At 39.2% G+C, this 16283-nt stretch overlaps 4 protein-coding genes across 5 annotated transcripts; 2 read left to right on the top strand and 2 right to left on the bottom strand.

Annotated features, from left to right (window-relative positions):
* Nucleotides 1–71: 71 nt before the first annotated feature.
* LOC117783939 (heat shock 70 kDa protein cognate 5) lies at nucleotides 72–3810 on the bottom strand. The gene is made up of 6 exons (XM_034621518.1): nucleotides 3579–3810; nucleotides 3400–3443; nucleotides 2188–2766; nucleotides 1018–2122; nucleotides 812–952; nucleotides 72–744 (listed from the first exon to the last, which is right to left on the bottom strand). The coding sequence occupies exons 1-6, from the start codon at nucleotides 3669–3671 to the stop codon at nucleotides 643–645; spliced, it is 2064 nt and encodes a 687-aa protein (XP_034477409.1). The 5' UTR covers nucleotides 3672–3810; the 3' UTR covers nucleotides 72–642.
* Nucleotides 3811–4099: 289 nt separating this feature from the next.
* Nucleotides 4100–6339, top strand: LOC117783943 (dnaJ homolog subfamily C member 11). Its single transcript, XM_034621524.1, has 6 exons — nucleotides 4100–4366; nucleotides 4433–5009; nucleotides 5082–5379; nucleotides 5459–5575; nucleotides 5630–6053; nucleotides 6118–6339. The coding sequence occupies exons 1-6, from the start codon at nucleotides 4295–4297 to the stop codon at nucleotides 6244–6246; spliced, it is 1617 nt and encodes a 538-aa protein (XP_034477415.1). The 5' UTR covers nucleotides 4100–4294; the 3' UTR covers nucleotides 6247–6339.
* A 185-nt stretch (nucleotides 6340–6524) lies between these two features.
* LOC117783944 (beta-1,4-N-acetylgalactosaminyltransferase bre-4) lies at nucleotides 6525–9031 on the top strand. Its single transcript, XM_034621525.1, has 6 exons — nucleotides 6525–6802; nucleotides 6869–7188; nucleotides 7248–7671; nucleotides 7748–7870; nucleotides 7943–8038; nucleotides 8104–9031. The coding sequence occupies exons 1-6, from the start codon at nucleotides 6675–6677 to the stop codon at nucleotides 8243–8245; spliced, it is 1233 nt and encodes a 410-aa protein (XP_034477416.1). The 5' UTR covers nucleotides 6525–6674; the 3' UTR covers nucleotides 8246–9031.
* Nucleotides 9032–9153: 122 nt separating this feature from the next.
* On the bottom strand, nucleotides 9154–15965 carry LOC117783940. Of its 2 annotated transcripts, none has more exons than XM_034621520.1 (7): nucleotides 15642–15965; nucleotides 12416–12503; nucleotides 12160–12356; nucleotides 11410–11621; nucleotides 10302–11350; nucleotides 10053–10241; nucleotides 9154–9987 (listed from the first exon to the last, which is right to left on the bottom strand). In XM_034621520.1, the coding sequence occupies exons 2-7, from the start codon at nucleotides 12485–12487 to the stop codon at nucleotides 9853–9855; spliced, it is 1854 nt and encodes a 617-aa protein (XP_034477411.1). In that variant the 5' UTR covers nucleotides 12488–12503; nucleotides 15642–15965; the 3' UTR covers nucleotides 9154–9852. The 2 variants fall into 2 exon arrangements, with proteins under 2 accessions (XP_034477411.1, XP_034477410.1); XM_034621519.1 differs by having other exon boundaries at nucleotides 12416–12506.
* Between the last annotated feature and the right edge of the window lie 318 nt (nucleotides 15966–16283).

Here is a 16283-nt window from a genome sequence, read left to right on the forward strand (position 1 = left end):
ATTCATTAACAATAATTGATAGAAACAACGGCTTTCTCAGTTTGTAAATAATATTTTTTTGTTCACGTATATTATAAGTTTACAATTTATTTATATCGACCTTTTAGTTGCGTTTTACCCAGTCAATTTATTGGTTTTCCACTGGAAACCAAAGTAAAATTTTGCTTAAATTATTGACTTTCAATTTGCTGACCCACCTATTGTTATTTGTTTTTTAGTGGTTGTCTTGCTGTTGTGCTCGTTATTATATAACTAAAACTAGTTTAAAATAAATGTAAGGTAAAAATAGGGAAAATCTTACAGCAAGCACAACATAACGTTACCAATAAGATTAAAAATAGGACTTTGATCCAGGCGTAAGATGCATTATAAACAATAAAAACTTAATGCATCTTTCGTAACTGTGTTATGATCGTTGGTATCAGCATCTTGAAGGTCGTGTTCGTCCTCGCATATTACTACACAATTTGGGTAAATGCTTTTCGCTTATGTGTGATTGGGGGGGAGGGGACATTATTAATGATTTTTGAAGAATCAGGAATAGTATATGATGTGCTTTATGTTTAACGTAAAACTTAATCGAAATCCAAATGTGATTATTATGAATTAAGGGAACAACAACTACGACTATGGTTGCCTAATTTAGTTCTTCTCTTCCTTCTTGGCATCACCAGAAGGTTCGCCTGAACTGCTGCTGCTGCTGGAGCTACCGCCAGCTCCTCCGCTCTCGCGTTCGGCAGACATCTGTAAAGCAAATGAAATGTTAGAATAAGTTTATTTACATAAGTATTAATAACAGTTGTTGTCTTACCTTCTTGTATGCCATCTCAAAGAGCTTCAATGAGGATTGCTGCAGCTGAGTTGTGGCTTTTCTGACCTCCTCTGGATCGGCAGTCTCCTTGTTGGCCAGCAGAGTGCGCAGATCGGCAATTTCGGTTTTCAGCTTCTCACACTATAAATGACAAGGAAGATTATATTAATAAAAAACTCAAACAATTATCTTGGCTTGCTGCTTACCTCTTCAGCGGGCAGCTGGCTCTTGAACTCTTCCATTTTGGTCTCTGTGTCGTGCACAATACTCTCGCCCTGGTTAACAATTTCAATTAGTTCACGCTTTATCTTATCAGCACTAGCGTATTCCTCGGCCTTCTTGATCATGTTCTCGATCTCATCCTTGCTGAGGCCACCGCTCGACTGAATGACAATCTGTTGCTCCTTACCGGTGCCCTTGTCCTTGGCCGAGACATGGACAATACCGTTGGCGTCAATGTCGAAGATCACTTCGATTTGGGGCACACCACGGGGTGCTGGTGGAATTCCAACCAGTGTGAAGGAGCCCAGCATTTTGTTGTCATTAGCCATTTCACGCTCTCCCTGGTGCACCTTAATTTCCACCTGGGTTTGGCCATCACTGGCCGTTGAGAAGACCTGCGACTTCTTGGTGGGGATAGTAGTATTGCGGGAAATTAGACGGGTGAACACGCCGCCCAAAGTCTCAATGCCAAGGGACAAGGGTGTAACATCAAGTAGGAGCACATCAGTGACATCTCCGGCCAGAACACCACCTTGCACGGCGGCACCGACAGCCACAGCTTCGTCGGGATTAACCGAGCGCGATGGCTGGCGTCCGAACAGATCCTGTACTGTGGACTGAACCTTGGGCATACGCGTCATGCCACCGACCAGCAAAACCTCGCCAATCTCAGACTTGGCCACCTCGGCATCGGACAATGCCTTCTGGCAGGGTTGAATGGTGCGCTTGATGAGATCGCCAACCAGGCTTTCCAATTTGGAGCGTGTCATTTTCAGATTCATGTGCTGTGGTCCAGCGGCATCCATGGTCAGATAGGGCAGATTGATGTCGGTTTGTTGTGAGGAAGACAGCTCGCACTTGGCCTTCTCAGCCGCCTCCTTGAGACGCTGCATGGCAATGTTATCCTTGCGAATATCAATGCCGCTATCTTTCTTAAATTCGGCCACCAAAAAGTTGACAATGGCGTTGTCGAAATCCTCACCACCCAGCAGAGTGTCACCGTTGGTGGACTTCACCTCAAAGACGCCCTTTTGGATTTCCAAAATGGAAATATCGAAAGTGCCGCCGCCCAAATCGTAAACAGCGATGCTAAAATCGAAAATTAAATGATTATATTATTGATAAGCTCGTGAGTACATGAGGAGTTCACTTACATTTTATCCTCAGTCTTGTCCATGCCGTAAGCCAAAGCAGCTGCCGTTGGCTCATTGATCACACGCAAGACATTCAAGCCGGCAATTTGACCCGCATCCTTGGTGGCCTGACGCTGTGAATCGTTGAAGTAGGCGGGCACAGTGACCACGGCATTCTTGACGGGAGTGTTGAGGTACGCCTCGGCGGTCTCCTTCATTTTGATAAGGATGAAGGCACCAATTTGCGATGGAGAGTACACTTTGCCATCTGTGGAGGTCACCCAGGCATCTCCATTGGATGCCTTCACGACTTTGTACGACAAGTTTGTAATATCCTTCTTCACCTCGGGATCATCAAAACGACGACCAATCAAACGCTTTGTGGCATAAAAGGTATTTGCCGAGTTGGTAACAGCTTGACGCTTAGCCGGCATGCCAACCAAACGTTCGCCATCCTTGGTGAATGCCACATGAGAGGGTGTTGTGCGTGCACCTTCCGCATTCTCAATCACCTTGGCCTGCTTGCCCTCCATGACGGCCAAGCAGGAGTTGGTGGTGCCCAAATCAATACCGATAACAGCACCTTTAACTTCGCTGGATCTGAGAATAGAAAATATAAGAGAGAAGGCCAATACACATTAACGATAGATACACGAACAATTGATAAGCGACGAAGCAACAGGCAAAAGATAAGCGACATTAATGGCAATAAGTACAATATAAATTAAATAAGTACAACTGTGTAGTTTTATTTTATGGCTAGTTCAGACTCACTAAACTAATTGCTCTTTAAATTTAATTTAAATTTTAAGCTGTACAAAATTGATCAAATCATAGCAGCAAATAAAAGATATTATATAACAGCAAAGTCGATATAAGATAAGTATTTTATTCAAAAAAAGTTCATATTTTGAACTAGTATTTAACGCAAGTGGCACTAACTGCATGTGTATGCATGTACTTACATACACACACACCTACATACATAGTTACAGCTGGCTGAAGTTTTGTAAAGAGAAGTCTAAATTAACATTAAACAAACAAACGCAATGTTAAACGGACAATAGAAACACACACTTTATACCTAATGTAAGAAATGAAAGCAACGTTCTATTACATAAGCATTATCTACAATTTGATCTTTAATTTGCCGCATCTGAATGCGGGACATGAAAATTTACTATACACAATATGTGTGCATGTGTGTAAGTTGGGAAATCAAAGTACACTTACTTGTAGCGAAGTCCTGACAATCCATTGCAGGCAGCGGGCAGGCTCTGTAATGGACAAGAAATATGCACTAATTAGAAAATATTCAAAAAACATAAGCAAGAACATAAAAGAAACATCAGATCACAGCTCGAACATGCCGCGCCGAGTATTATGTAAAGCTGATTTGGATTTGTACTTACGCGGAATATGCTAGAAGCACCGGGCATATTCGATGGCGCTGCAAAGCTGGCCTGGCGGGCAATACGCGGTAAGAACTTGGGAACGCGCAGCATTTTTGTTTGCACTTGTTAAGTTATTCAAATTGCAGAAATTATCAATTAAAACAGCTGTAAACTGCACCGCTTTTCAAAGCGAAAATTTCGTCAGCGAACCACGAGCACGTTTCCCTTACGAGGGCTGGATAGAGACAGAAGACAGAGATGTGAGCAGCGAACAGAAATAATCGTATTTGTTGGAATTGAAACGAAACACGCAGCGTTGCATTGAAAAATATCAACCACAGAGTTGCCAACGCTTTCAAGTGGCAAGTGTATCTGTGTTTTCTTTAGTTTATGTACAAAGCTTCGCAGAATTGATTTAAAATTTGTATATTTAATAATTCAGCAATACAAAATGTAACAGTTGTGATAGAGAGATTTTGACATTTGACGTTATTGACTCGCCTTCTTAAAAAGGCCCGACCGAAGCACCCTGTGTCCGTAAGATTTTCCCATCGTTTCGTGTTCCATCACACGTGTTGTTATTATTGCGTAAAGTTGTATTAAAAATAGTAGTTTCAAAATTTTCACCAAAATTTAATCATAAAACTTCGGGTCGACCGATGCTGCTGCTGTTGTTTATGAACACCCGGTACACTTGACTCTCTGAGCGTAATCAGTAAAAATCGGAGGGAGCTATGGCATCAGATAATGAATCTGACGCCGAACTCGATGAGAACTATTACACATTTCTCAATTTGCCGCGAGATGTAAGTGCATTAATTAATAAATCATTCGCAATATGAACTGCTTTATTTATTTATCTCTGTTTAAAGGCAACAGCCGAGCAAATTAACACCGCCTACCGGAAGCAGAGCCGCATTTATCATCCGGACAAGCATCAGGATCCGGAAAGCAAGAAGAAAGCCGAAATGATGTTCAATCGAACGAAGCGCGCCTATGAAGTACTTTCGGATCCGCATCAGCGAGCTATCTACGATTCGGTAGGCGAGAAGGGACTCAAAACGGAGGGCTGGGAGATAGTGCATCGAACGCGGACGCCGGCTGAGATCAGGGAGGAGTATGAACGGTTGGCACAAGCAGCCGCAGAGCGTCGCTTGCAACAGCGCACTAATCCACGGGGCAACATCACCATTAATGTGAATGCCACTGAGATATTTACACCCTACGATGACTCAGAGATGCCGCGAGTGGAGATCGGCTCCATGAGCATTGCCCAGTCCATTGAGGCGCCCATCACCCGCAAGGATATGATTGTCATGAGCGGCAACTTGTACTCATCGAATGGAACTGGCAACGGCGGCTTCATGATCGCCGGACGTCGACTCCTCAACAAGGGCTGGCTGGAAGTTTGCTTGGGCGCCGGCAATGGATTCCTCTTGGGACTTAAGGGTAAGCAACGGGGTTCTCTGGATGCTCGCTGTATACGGTTTATTGAATAGTGCAGTTCTGCATCTGCAACAGGTGGACGCACGCTTACGTCGAAGGTTACGGTCAACGGCGGAACGAACATGAATTTTCAGGAAAACGGCGTTATTCCCGCCGTCTTCTCCACGTTAGCTGTACAGCTCGATAAGCACACCATTGGCAGCCTGACCCTCAATGCTGGTCCACAGTCGTCCATGACCACGCAGGTTGATCACTCCAATGATCAGCACGCGATCAGCACATCCTTTGTGCTGGGAACGCCGCACATCTACTTCAGTATGTCCTATACGAGAAAGATGCTGGACAACGAGATGAAGCTTAAATTAGCCGCCAAGTAAGCAATAGTCTGTTGATGACACATCCAGAGAACTGTTGTCATTAATTTATTATATAATCATCATTTAACTTTGCAGAGTGGGCACATTTGGATTTCTTGGCGAATATGGTGTGGAAAAGAAGGTTTCTAAATACAGCTCGTTGATAGCAACCGTCTCCATTGGAGTGCCTTCCGGAGTAATCCTAAAATTAAAGTATGTGATGCTTTGAAATAACTTTTTTTTTACTAAAATCATTTTTAATTTCAGAATAATACGTTCAAATCAATCGTATGTGTTTCCAATACATCTGAGTGATGAAATCGTGCCCGCTGCCGTTTTCTATGCTTCAGTGACGCCCATAATTGCGTGGTTCTTTGTGAAGAAGGCAATTATGGATCCCATGGAAGCAGATCGAAAGAACATCGAAGTAGAGCGCTCAAAGAGACAGAATGAGCAGCGTCTCGTTGCCAAGAAATTGGAGGCAATGGCTGCCATACATTTGATGCAGAGTACCTATAATCGTATATTGAACGAGGAGCAGGGCCGACAAGGTCTGGTCATCAAGAGGGCAATATATGGATGCACAAGTGAAGATGACGCTCAATTCAAGCCAGAGGCATCACATGATGTGACAATACCGATACAGTGTCTAGTCAGGGATAGCGTTCTTCAGTTGTATGACTCATCAAAGGTGTGTTTTTCTTCTTGTGTACAACTCTTAAAATTGATTATTAATTAATCCCTTTATTTTTTAGAGCGATTTACCTGGCTTTTTTGATCCGAGTTTAGGAGATGACAAGATCTTACGCATAGAATATACTTATAAGGATGTACCGAAAACTATCAATATAAAGGACAATGAGCCAGTACGACTGCCAGTATAGAGCCCATTTGTATAAATCTTCAGTCTTGTGTTAAAATTGTTTTTATAATTCATAGTAAATCGTACATACATACAAATATACCTACAACTCATAGATACATTTATTTTTAAAGAGCTAGATATACATTATAATTATGTACAGTAGTTCGCTTTTTTATTCAAAATAAACAAACAGATATGTGGGTAAACAAGAGTTAAGATTGCGTGCCATACATGTTTCTGATTCAAATGTGCCGCCAAATGAATCGAAGTGCACGAATCACCCTGTAGATTTTGCATGAGGGAATCAGCTGTTGCAGCTTCCCAGTTGGATGGACGTGGAATCGAACAACAATATTTGTAATTAGTAGTTAAAAGCGATGCAATAGCATTAGAATGCTATTGAATAAAGAAAACGATTCGAATAAGGAATGATGCAATCGATGGACCATGATCATTATTACAAAGGCGAATCTCATACGCTTTCTGGCCGGGGCAATATGTCTTCTGCTGGTGCTCAACTTCCTATGGACCTCCGAGTCAGACGGATCCAGTAACACGTCACTAAGCAAGTTGAGGTAATAAGAAGTGATAAGCACATGACTTTGAGTGTATACACTTATTATTATCTTGTGTGTTAACAGCATTCGGCGCGTGCACAAGTATGCACACATCCATCATAAAAATGACAGCGGGAGCGATAGAGAGGGCAATAGAAGCATCTCGGGACACAAAATGCCCGCTGCTCCCTTGGCCCTATCGAAGGAGCGTGAGCTGCACAATAACCGCAACTCAACCTCAACGACTGTGATTGCGAATGCAAACTTTACTTCCATTCCACAAGACTTATCTCATGCACATCCGCATCCGTATCCGTATCCGCATCCCTATGATTATGCAAACAGCACACAAAAGTCAGAAATGACCCCAACACAAAACTGCACTGATCCCGATCCCAGAGACGGTACGTAGGCATGCACATCATAATTATGGTTATATATTAAAATCATTGACATTTTGCAGGTGGTCCCATCACGCCCAACACAACACTTGAATCTCTTGATATTATTGAAGCAGAGTTGGGGCCTTTGTTGCGCCCGGGAGGCGCTTATCAGCCAACTGATTGCATTGCCCAATACCATGTTGCCATTATTGTGCCCTTTCGTGACCGTTATGCACACCTTTCGGTCTTCCTACGCAACATACATCCGTTCCTAATGAAACAGCGGATTGCCTATCGCATATTTATTATAGAGCAAACCAATGGCAAGCCCTTTAACCGTGCTGCCATGATGAATATCGGATACTTGGAGGCCTTAAAGCTATATCAGTGGGACTGTTTTATATTCCACGATGTCGACCTTATACCTTTGGATGATCGTAATCTGTACAACTGTCCACGTCAGCCGCGGCACATGTCCGTTGCAATTGACTCGTTGAATTTCAAGTACGTCCACTTGACTTAATCACCACTAAATTAATTGATTTGTAATTGTTTATTTTTTTTTTGTTTTTGCAAACAGGTTGCCTTATCGCTCAATATTCGGCGGAGTTTCTGCCATGACACGTCAGCATTTTCAGGCTGTTAATGGATTTTCAAATTCTTTCTTTGGTTGGGGTGGCGAGGACGACGATATGTCCAACCGGTAAATCTCTATTATAATATTATAAGAATACCAAATGTTTTAACAAATATTAAATCATTTTTTACCTTGCAGTTTGAAGCATGCCAACCTATTCATATCACGTTATCCAATTAATATAGCTCGCTATATAATGCTGAAACATTTAAAGGAGAAAGCGAATCCAAAACGGTAACTATTTAATTATTATTTGTGAATATATCCTTCACATAAATATTTATAATTTGTTTTTGTAGCTACGAAAATCTTCAGAATGGGATCAATAAAATTGAAATGGATGGCATCAACTCGATTAAATATGAAATCTATAGCATCAAAGAGTTTCCAACCTTTACTTGTTATTTAGCCGAGCTAAAGAACTCCGAGCGAAAGAGTTAGCTTACCGCGGCAGAAGTGGCTACAATAGTTTTTTCTTAAACTGCTATAAAGACAAGATTGCAATACGAATCTCAATTCAATATGTGCAATATTTGAATATTACTTATAATATGTACAAATGACAACATTACTTTTTCGAAGTAGCCTAATTATCAAGAATAATAGACACACATATTGTGTATGTAGCATGTCCAGTCAATATAGAATTATTATGTACTTTTGTAGTACTATTAGCCCCATTTAATATTCTATGTATTTTAAAGAATATGTAGATTCTGTTGGTTTTCGTTTTTTCCCTAATCATTTTTATTACAATCTCTTTAAATAAGTAGACAAAAAATTCTACATCAATTCCTATAAGGTGAAATGTAGATATTACTTTTGTGATATACAAATTGTTATTCGAGCAAATGATAATTAGAAAATGAAAGAAACAAAGAAAACTTATCTTCGGTACGCCGAATTCGTACATACCCTTGCAGAAGATTTAATCATGAATCTCTGATTTAATAAGACTTGGCTCGAATTTTAAAAATATCATAAATGTCAACATTTTGGACTGATTATGTCTATAGCAGGTCTATAATTTAGTGATCCGATCCAACCAACAACAGGTTACATCTCGTGTGCCAAGTTAAAAAAATAAAATTTTAATAATGATCAATTCGATCACCCTCTGCAAGGGTGTTTATTACCTACCATACTTTAATATACAATACCAAATGTAAAACTTATAAAAATTACATTTTACTATACCAGAATAAATCTTTTACTATATGTACCAAGCTCATATGTGTTTTGAAACAATTTATCGATGCGGGTATTAAATTAGCATCGTCATCATCATCATCATCATCAATATCTATAAACATTAAGCCCATCAGTCCAATTAAAAGTTTAATATAACGTTTCGTTGGTTAGATTTCGTTTTTATTATGGTTACTTTGTGTATTAGAGAATATTTATGGCTCTGTAACGACTATGTTACCTTTTACGATAATTCTGGGTTACATTTACGTTGCGTTTTGGTCAGCCCATTGGCCGCTGATTAGTAATAATAATAATAATAGATAATATTCGAGGGGAGCGGGATACGGGAAACACACATACTTGTATATAATTATGGCGAGTGGGGAATTCAATTCCGTGGCTCATTTATTAGTTTGGTATGCAAAATACAGTTAAAACAATTGGCTTTCAAATAAAAACTTAAAAATATAAGGCTTAGGCTTTCACTGGTCACGTTGTAATATAAATGCTTTTTTTTTTTGATTGGAGCAAAACTATTCAATTTGGAGCAAAACTAGGTGTTAGAGGAAACTACTACCAAATCCAACAAACTAGGCAATGCCTAGATATGAAACGTATTATATATATACATACGATAGATAATATATAGCAAGACATATATCATATATCAATTGGGTCAACAAATTACAACAATTAGAGCATCCATATGAGAAGCGAACCGAAAAATTGGTTAGATAAATAGAAATATCAACGACAAGCTGTACTTAGGGGGCAGGAATTAGCGTTAGACCTATTAACGGCAATATTAGAATCCTATATACAAGTGTAGTCGACTCGAACTTGTTGCTGATGCTGGTTTACATAATCGAACAGGGCATGGCACAGCAAAGGGGCAAGCAAACGGGTACAACTGCTCCACCGGACTTGGTTTTCGTCTTGGACTTTGATCCCGACTCGTATTCGTACATACCGGAGCCCTTAGCCCAGCGTCCCTATAAGAAAACAGTCTTAGAAGGCTTCTTTTTCAAAAGTAAAGTATATTAGATAGAGAACTTACGCCTCCTGCGGATCCAGCATGCATTTCCTCTCGTCTAGTAGTGATAGTTTCGTGACCAGGTGGATAGTAAACCTCCTTGCCGGCCTTGTTGACGGAGGGCACATGCTGCTGCTGAGGTGACGCCACTGCGGTCTCAATCTCGCGCTTGCGAATCGGAGTTTCAATGTTCGAGCGATCCACGAGATCCGTCTGTATAAAATATAATAAAGATTAACCAATGATGTGTAGAGAAGAAATGTGATTACTTACAGTGCCAAAGGACTGCATTAAGTCGTCCACACGTTGAGGTGGATTGCCATTGCCCACAGGATACTCCACGCCGTCCACGGGGAAGGGAGAGGGTGTGCCATAATCAGGACCAGAACCAGGACCGCGACGATTGTTTGTGTTTGTTGTGGAAGAGTAATTGTATGTATAGCTGGTGGTATTCGGCGGATAGCCATGGCCATTTTGTGGCTGGGGATAAGTCGTACTGGGCAACTGCTTGAGAGGAGCCGGATGTGAAGGTTCCACGGGATAAGGAGCGCCGCCATGGGGTGGGCCGTGTATGGTATTAACGGTATTCGAAGTCTCAGTTTCCTTGTAATAATAACGATTGGTGCCGCCAGGAGGAATCTGCGGCTGTGCTGGACTATGTGGAGATCCATAGTTGGGACTATGGGCCGGACTATGTGGATAACGCGGCTCGGCAATCACATTGTTCACATTGTCTGTCTTGTGGATGTTGTACACAATGGTGCGACTGCTGTTGGGCGGGACACCATTGGGGCTGACTGGAGAACCTAGAGGCAACTGACGTGGCTGTGGGCTTAAACCACGTGTGGTGGTTTCCTTATGCTCACGAATCTCGTACGACTGATTAGAGACCAGGGGACGATCGTTGGGCTTGTTGAGGGTCGAGTAACTCTCCGTGTTATAGACAACTGTCTGTGGCACATGCGAAGGAGACAATTGTGTGTAGTTCTGGCTAGAGTTGTGTGTCTCATGGTGTTTGTAGCTGCTGCTCAGCGTGTTGTTGTTGCGATTAATAGTGCTGGTGGCACTGCCAGGACCATTTGGTGGTATTTCATAGGTATAGGTGCGCACAGTGGTGGTCACCTTGGTGCCTGGGGCTGGCAATATGCCATCGCTCAATGCAATGTCCTGCAGTTCCTTGTCAATGTTCACATTGCTGACATTGGTCACCGTCTTCGTGGTGTTGACACTTGGCACCAGCTCCACATTGTTGTTAAGTGTTCGATTGCTCTCGTAGATCTTAGTTCTGCTTGAGTAGTGACCATCGCCACTTGGTGAATGGGCTAAAAATAGAAGTTCAATAATTACAACAAAGCAATAAAGATTTAATAGTTAAATTTACCCAGAGTGTAGGGCTTCTCCTTGTTTAGATACTCGTCACGCTTTAAGGTATCCTGAAAGTTGGAGTACTTTGCCGTTGACTGCAGCGTGCTGTAATCGCTTGGATTGAAGGTCTCAACATCATCGCTGAAGGGCTGTTGTCCACCTGAGTGCTTGGTCGTCTTGATCACACGCGTTGTCTTGGTGACAGTGCCCGAAGGATCAGTGCGTTCCCTGTAAAGAGCAATTAAAATGAGGAATTATTAAACAATTAAATTTAATTTAATTATATCCTTCAAGAAGGAATAGAGTATAACAGTTATAGAGCCAAATTTTAAATTATTCACTTTGAAGAAAATGTAGAAAGTTTAGAAATCCACAAAAAATTATAAATATGATTTGTTAAATATATATTTCATTAGATATTATTTCTTGTTTTTTTATTAAATAAAAAGGTAGAACTGCAATTTAATATAAATGATTTAAATTTTTGGCAATAAAGAATATATTAGAATTGCACATTTATTTTAAAAATATTGAAAGGCTTCCATTCAAACATTTTTGATTTCATTTAATTTTCTATTGATAAAAACAAAAATAAATTCTATTCCGCAACTTAAAATAATTGGAATTAAATTATTATTTTGAAATTTTAAAATATAAATTAAAAATAAGTTTAATTGTTTAAGTTAAATAACAGATTTTAAAGAATAAGCTTTTATTAGTATCATCAATATATTAAAAGTTATATATTTTTTTAAGTATAACTTACAGTGTTCTATAGCTAGTGCCAGTGGGTAGAACTTCGCGCTCTCTGTTGGTGATCTGGCGTTCCTGCTTCAAGTCCTCCAGCAAGGCATCCAATTGATCGATGTTCTGATCAGGTGACTTGCTCTGATAGGATATATTATTATCGCCAGAGCTTGAGTATTGATACGATGACTTCTTGTATGCATAATTTTTATCGTTCTGTTGGAATTTCAGAGTTGTTAGATCGTAAATTTAAAGTTAATGTGTCTTGAACTTACACGTCCGTTCCATTTCGATGGTGTATCTCTCATCGAGGATGAGTAATTTTCCGAGCTACTCGAGTACTGCATTTCCAGTTAGTGTTTTCTGCTACAATGACATCAAGCAAAAATGTGTATTCAGAAAACGGCAAAATATTTAAATTCTTATGAGTAAGTGAGTGAATTCATATACTTGGTAAAACGAGGCTGCTGTGGGTGTAAACGTAAGCGTAAAACGACTTCGCACTGACAGGTTGATTCGTAGTTCATAAGAATTTTAAGCATTTTGTATATATTACACCCACGAAAATATTCAATATGTACAAAAATGGTGAGTTGTTTCTAGAACAACGATACCAATTCAGTGGTGATATTTTTGGCGCATTAATGGAGCTTAAGTCATCTGAAGTGGGCATCACTTCTAATGATTATCTGTCAATGGAACCAAAAGAAGTCGACAAAAATGACGACTTTGAATTCGATAACTAAAAATGTTGTTGAGTGTTCTACACTATAAGACACCCAGTTATTGGTAGTTACAAATGTTTGCCAAGAAACAGTATTAAATTTTTTTTAATATCATATGCAAATTGCATAAACAATAATATATTATTAAATGAGATACGTAATTTTTGCGCAAAAGCAAATACAATTAGACAAGTTAATGTTTTTACAAAAAAAATACATATTACTTTGACAAAAAAATAGTCTTTTTTTTATAGTTGCTTATGGTTTAAAGTTTAAACTTTAAAGAAAAGTAAATGATGAATGTTTTCGTCAAAACAATTATTTGACTAACAGTATCTCTCCAAATGTATCTCTTCAAACTTTAAACACGAGGTATACAAAATTTAAAAATGACATTGATTTTCATCACTGACGACACAGATACATAAATACAAACAAAGTTAAAAACTCTTGCAATTTCAATGTCAAACTGGTTTTCACTTTCAACGTGTCCTTAGTTCCTTTTTTGTCTGGTAAAAACAATTCGAAAACCTGTATACTCGTTTCGATGCCTTAAATTCTGTCTGGGTCTGAGACTTATTTTATTTTTTGTGATTTAGCGATAACCTTGAGTGAGATTTTCAATGAATGACTTTGTATAAGGCGGATGGGAGAGAGAATAACAGATGCAAAAATTCGTAAAGCAAACACAAGGATAGCCGATGATGATGTCATGAGATGTCATCATAAACCAAAATTCACTCACAGTAAATGAAATAAATCACATTGACTAAGGTGACGAACTGTATTAAAATGGAAATTAAGCTCCTTGAGGCAAATGCGACATGATCGTAATAATCAGAAAACAGACTCGCCATATGGTCAATAGTTTAGCTAATAAAGAAGCTCACGTAAGCAGTATCTGTATTTGCATGTGTGTGTAGTATAGAAACACATAAAACATCATAATATAAATAAAAGTCTACATCTAATTGACGCCTGATCAGTGATCACACACATCACGTTTTTCACTGGCGCTATGAGGTGAATTTATTTAGTTAAAACCAAAAGCAACAATAACAACACAACAAGAGAACTGGGAGCACAAGTTAGAGCATTTACAAATACATGTGTAGATATGTGCGTGTTTTTGTTTTTGCATACAATTCAAAATGATCTCATATAATCGGAACGAGAGACAAAAGTGGGAACATGTTGCTGCCGTTTGTGTCTGGCATTGGAGTGGGCGTGACAAAGGGGCGAGCGGAACAGGGGTAGGGGAAGCGCATGAGCAAAAGGCTCGCAAAATGCTAGCGGCAAAGATCTATAACACAAATACATACACACATACAGTGGATCTCAGCTTATTTGACCCACTGCATATTTTACTATATATTCTTGTTATTGCTTTATTCAGAAAAACAAAAAAATAAACAACAATATTAAATAGTATTTTAATTTTGTTATGTATACCAAAATTTTAATTAGGTACTTTAAACTCAAACAATAACTAACAAATCTGAAATTTCAATTTATTTATATCTTCATACCCTTAAGAATTAAATTCAATTAAAATTTGTTATACTCGCATGTAAGAATAATGGGTCAAATAAGCTAAGCGCCACTGTACACACATACATGCATGCATATGTATACGTAGGCAAACATAAAATAAACAAAATAGCAAACGAACAACAAGTTTGAAATATTCGAAAAGAGCAAATTGAAGGTGTTGTTGCTGTTGTTGTTGAAATTTCCGAAAATCAAATTGAGAACGTAGGCGAAACTTACACACATACACATGCATGACTTTATATATTAAGCATACGTATGTATGCATGTTCTAGCGCCTGTGTTGAGTTGCCAATTTGTGTGGCGCTGGTGACGCTGCTATCATTGTTGTTGTTGTTGTTGTTGTCGTTACTGCCTCCTCTGCCACCTACGCAGCAGCTCACAGTTCAATCAAGTCACTAATACATATGTATGCAGTATAAACAAGCAACAGACACTGCTTGAACTTGGCAAATTTAAATTGAATATTTTATGTCTGAAATACGCTAATGTAAAAAAAAAATAAAAATGTTCGTTATTATTATTTTTGTTGTTCGTCATTTGATTTGAACGAATTTACGAGTGAGAATGAATGCCAGGCACTGTTGTTGTTGTTGTTGTTGTCGCCTTCATTGTCGACTCTTTTGCCTGTTGCCGAACAATTTATATTGTTGGATACACAAGTGTATCTACGTATTTATGTATGAAAACAAATAATTCTATAAATAGTTCACTGCCACCGTTCTTTTGGCTTTCAATTTGAAAACTCATGTTGTTGTTGCTCTTGATTCAAAGAAAATAAAAAGAGTACGCTGCGTACATGATTCATCACATCCCCCATCCGTAATGCATATAAATACATGTACATGGTAACGAGGTAGTAGCTCAATAGGATGCGGATACGAAATCAATGCGTATTTTTATTGAACACAAATTGAATTTCTCTTTGCTGCCAAACACGAGTGAAGAGTACGCATACACACAATACAATAGATACAGCTACAAGATACATAGATACATACTTATACTTGTACTCATACGTATCAACGGATACGTAGGGAAAGACTGAAACTAGTTTTTTTTACTACGAGTATGTGCGTTTGTCGCCGTCATCAGTTTGTTTTCTAAGCTTGTCTGCCAGTTCAATAGATAGCTAGATTCCGTAGATACACACACACACACACATACGCACGCACACACAGATACACACTTTCAGGCATTCATACTATAATTCACTAACACTCACTGTGCACTTTTCCAAAACCCAAAATGAATGTTGCAGACTTTTTGCCTCGGTGTTGTTGTTGTTGCAGTTATTGCTTTCGTTGTTTCTGTTGTTGTTGTTGTAGTTATTGCTGGCTGCGGCGAGTTCAGTGTTCAGCCAAAAGAAAATTGCTACAATGCGCGGGCGCGTTAGTCTTAGATATTCGTTGGTATGAGTGTTTTTGGTTTGTTAGTGTGTGTATTCGTTTATTCGACTACTACAAAACGTAACGGTAACGGAACAGCTTTGCTTTTTATACGCGTACGCGCGTCGCTGGTTTGTGCAGTACTGAGGCTTCAATTTTGCACTTGCTGCGATCAGAGCAGAGCAGCGCAGAGATCGAGTCGGATCAGCGCCACAGTGGACTGACCTACAGGTTATGCTTTTGCGCGCGCTCTTTACTTGCTCGCTCGCTCTTCCTCTCTCTCATTCTCTAGGTGTGCGTATAACGTCAATGCCTAAAGCTTTTGCATTCGAAATTTAAATAAAAATAATTTGAAGTAAACTTTAAACTCAAAAAAAATAATATTAGTAATGTATATACTTTTTAATTCGTAAAAAAGTTATCATTAAATATTCATCTATTTAATATACAAAAGCTTTTGCAGTTTTGCTTTGTTCAGC

The sequence above is a fragment of the Drosophila innubila genome, assembly GCF_004354385.1.
Source record: "Drosophila innubila isolate TH190305 chromosome 2R unlocalized genomic scaffold, UK_Dinn_1.0 1_C_2R, whole genome shotgun sequence".
Taxonomy (NCBI): Eukaryota; Metazoa; Arthropoda; class Insecta; order Diptera; family Drosophilidae; genus Drosophila; species Drosophila innubila.

What these genes read in the sequence shown, in the direction of transcription:
- LOC117783939 (XM_034621518.1), bottom strand. Translation starts at nt 3,671, where the DNA reads ATGCTGCGCGTTCCCAAGTTCTTACCGCGTATTGCCCGCCAGGCCAGC. An exon ending in GTGCTTCTAGCATATTCCGC is followed by an intron (nt 3,444 to 3,578) that starts GTAAGTACAAAT and finishes TGTCCATTACAG; the next exon opens with AGCCTGCCCGCTGCCTGCAA. An exon ending in GCCAGCTGCCCGCTGAAGAG is followed by an intron (nt 953 to 1,017) that starts GTAAGCAGCAAG and finishes TGTCATTTATAG; the next exon opens with TGTGAGAAGCTGAAAACCGA.
- LOC117783943 (XM_034621524.1), top strand. Translation starts at nt 4,295, where the DNA reads ATGGCATCAGATAATGAATCTGACGCCGAACTCGATGAGAACTATTAC. An exon ending in TTCTCAATTTGCCGCGAGAT is followed by an intron (nt 4,367 to 4,432) that starts GTAAGTGCATTA and finishes CTCTGTTTAAAG; the next exon opens with GCAACAGCCGAGCAAATTAA. An exon ending in AAGCTTAAATTAGCCGCCAA is followed by an intron (nt 5,380 to 5,458) that starts GTAAGCAATAGT and finishes TTAACTTTGCAG; the next exon opens with AGTGGGCACATTTGGATTTC.
- LOC117783944 (XM_034621525.1), top strand. Translation starts at nt 6,675, where the DNA reads ATGATCATTATTACAAAGGCGAATCTCATACGCTTTCTGGCCGGGGCA. An exon ending in ATTGACTCGTTGAATTTCAA is followed by an intron (nt 7,672 to 7,747) that starts GTACGTCCACTT and finishes TTTTGCAAACAG; the next exon opens with GTTGCCTTATCGCTCAATAT. An exon ending in GACGACGATATGTCCAACCG is followed by an intron (nt 7,871 to 7,942) that starts GTAAATCTCTAT and finishes TTTACCTTGCAG; the next exon opens with TTTGAAGCATGCCAACCTAT.
- LOC117783940 (XM_034621520.1), bottom strand. Translation starts at nt 12,487, where the DNA reads ATGCAGTACTCGAGTAGCTCGGAAAATTACTCATCCTCGATGAGAGAT. An exon ending in CATCGAAATGGAACGGACGT is followed by an intron (nt 12,357 to 12,415) that starts GTAAGTTCAAGA and finishes AAATTCCAACAG; the next exon opens with AACGATAAAAATTATGCATA. An exon ending in GGCACTAGCTATAGAACACT is followed by an intron (nt 11,622 to 12,159) that starts GTAAGTTATACT and finishes TGCTCTTTACAG; the next exon opens with GGAACGCACTGATCCTTCGG.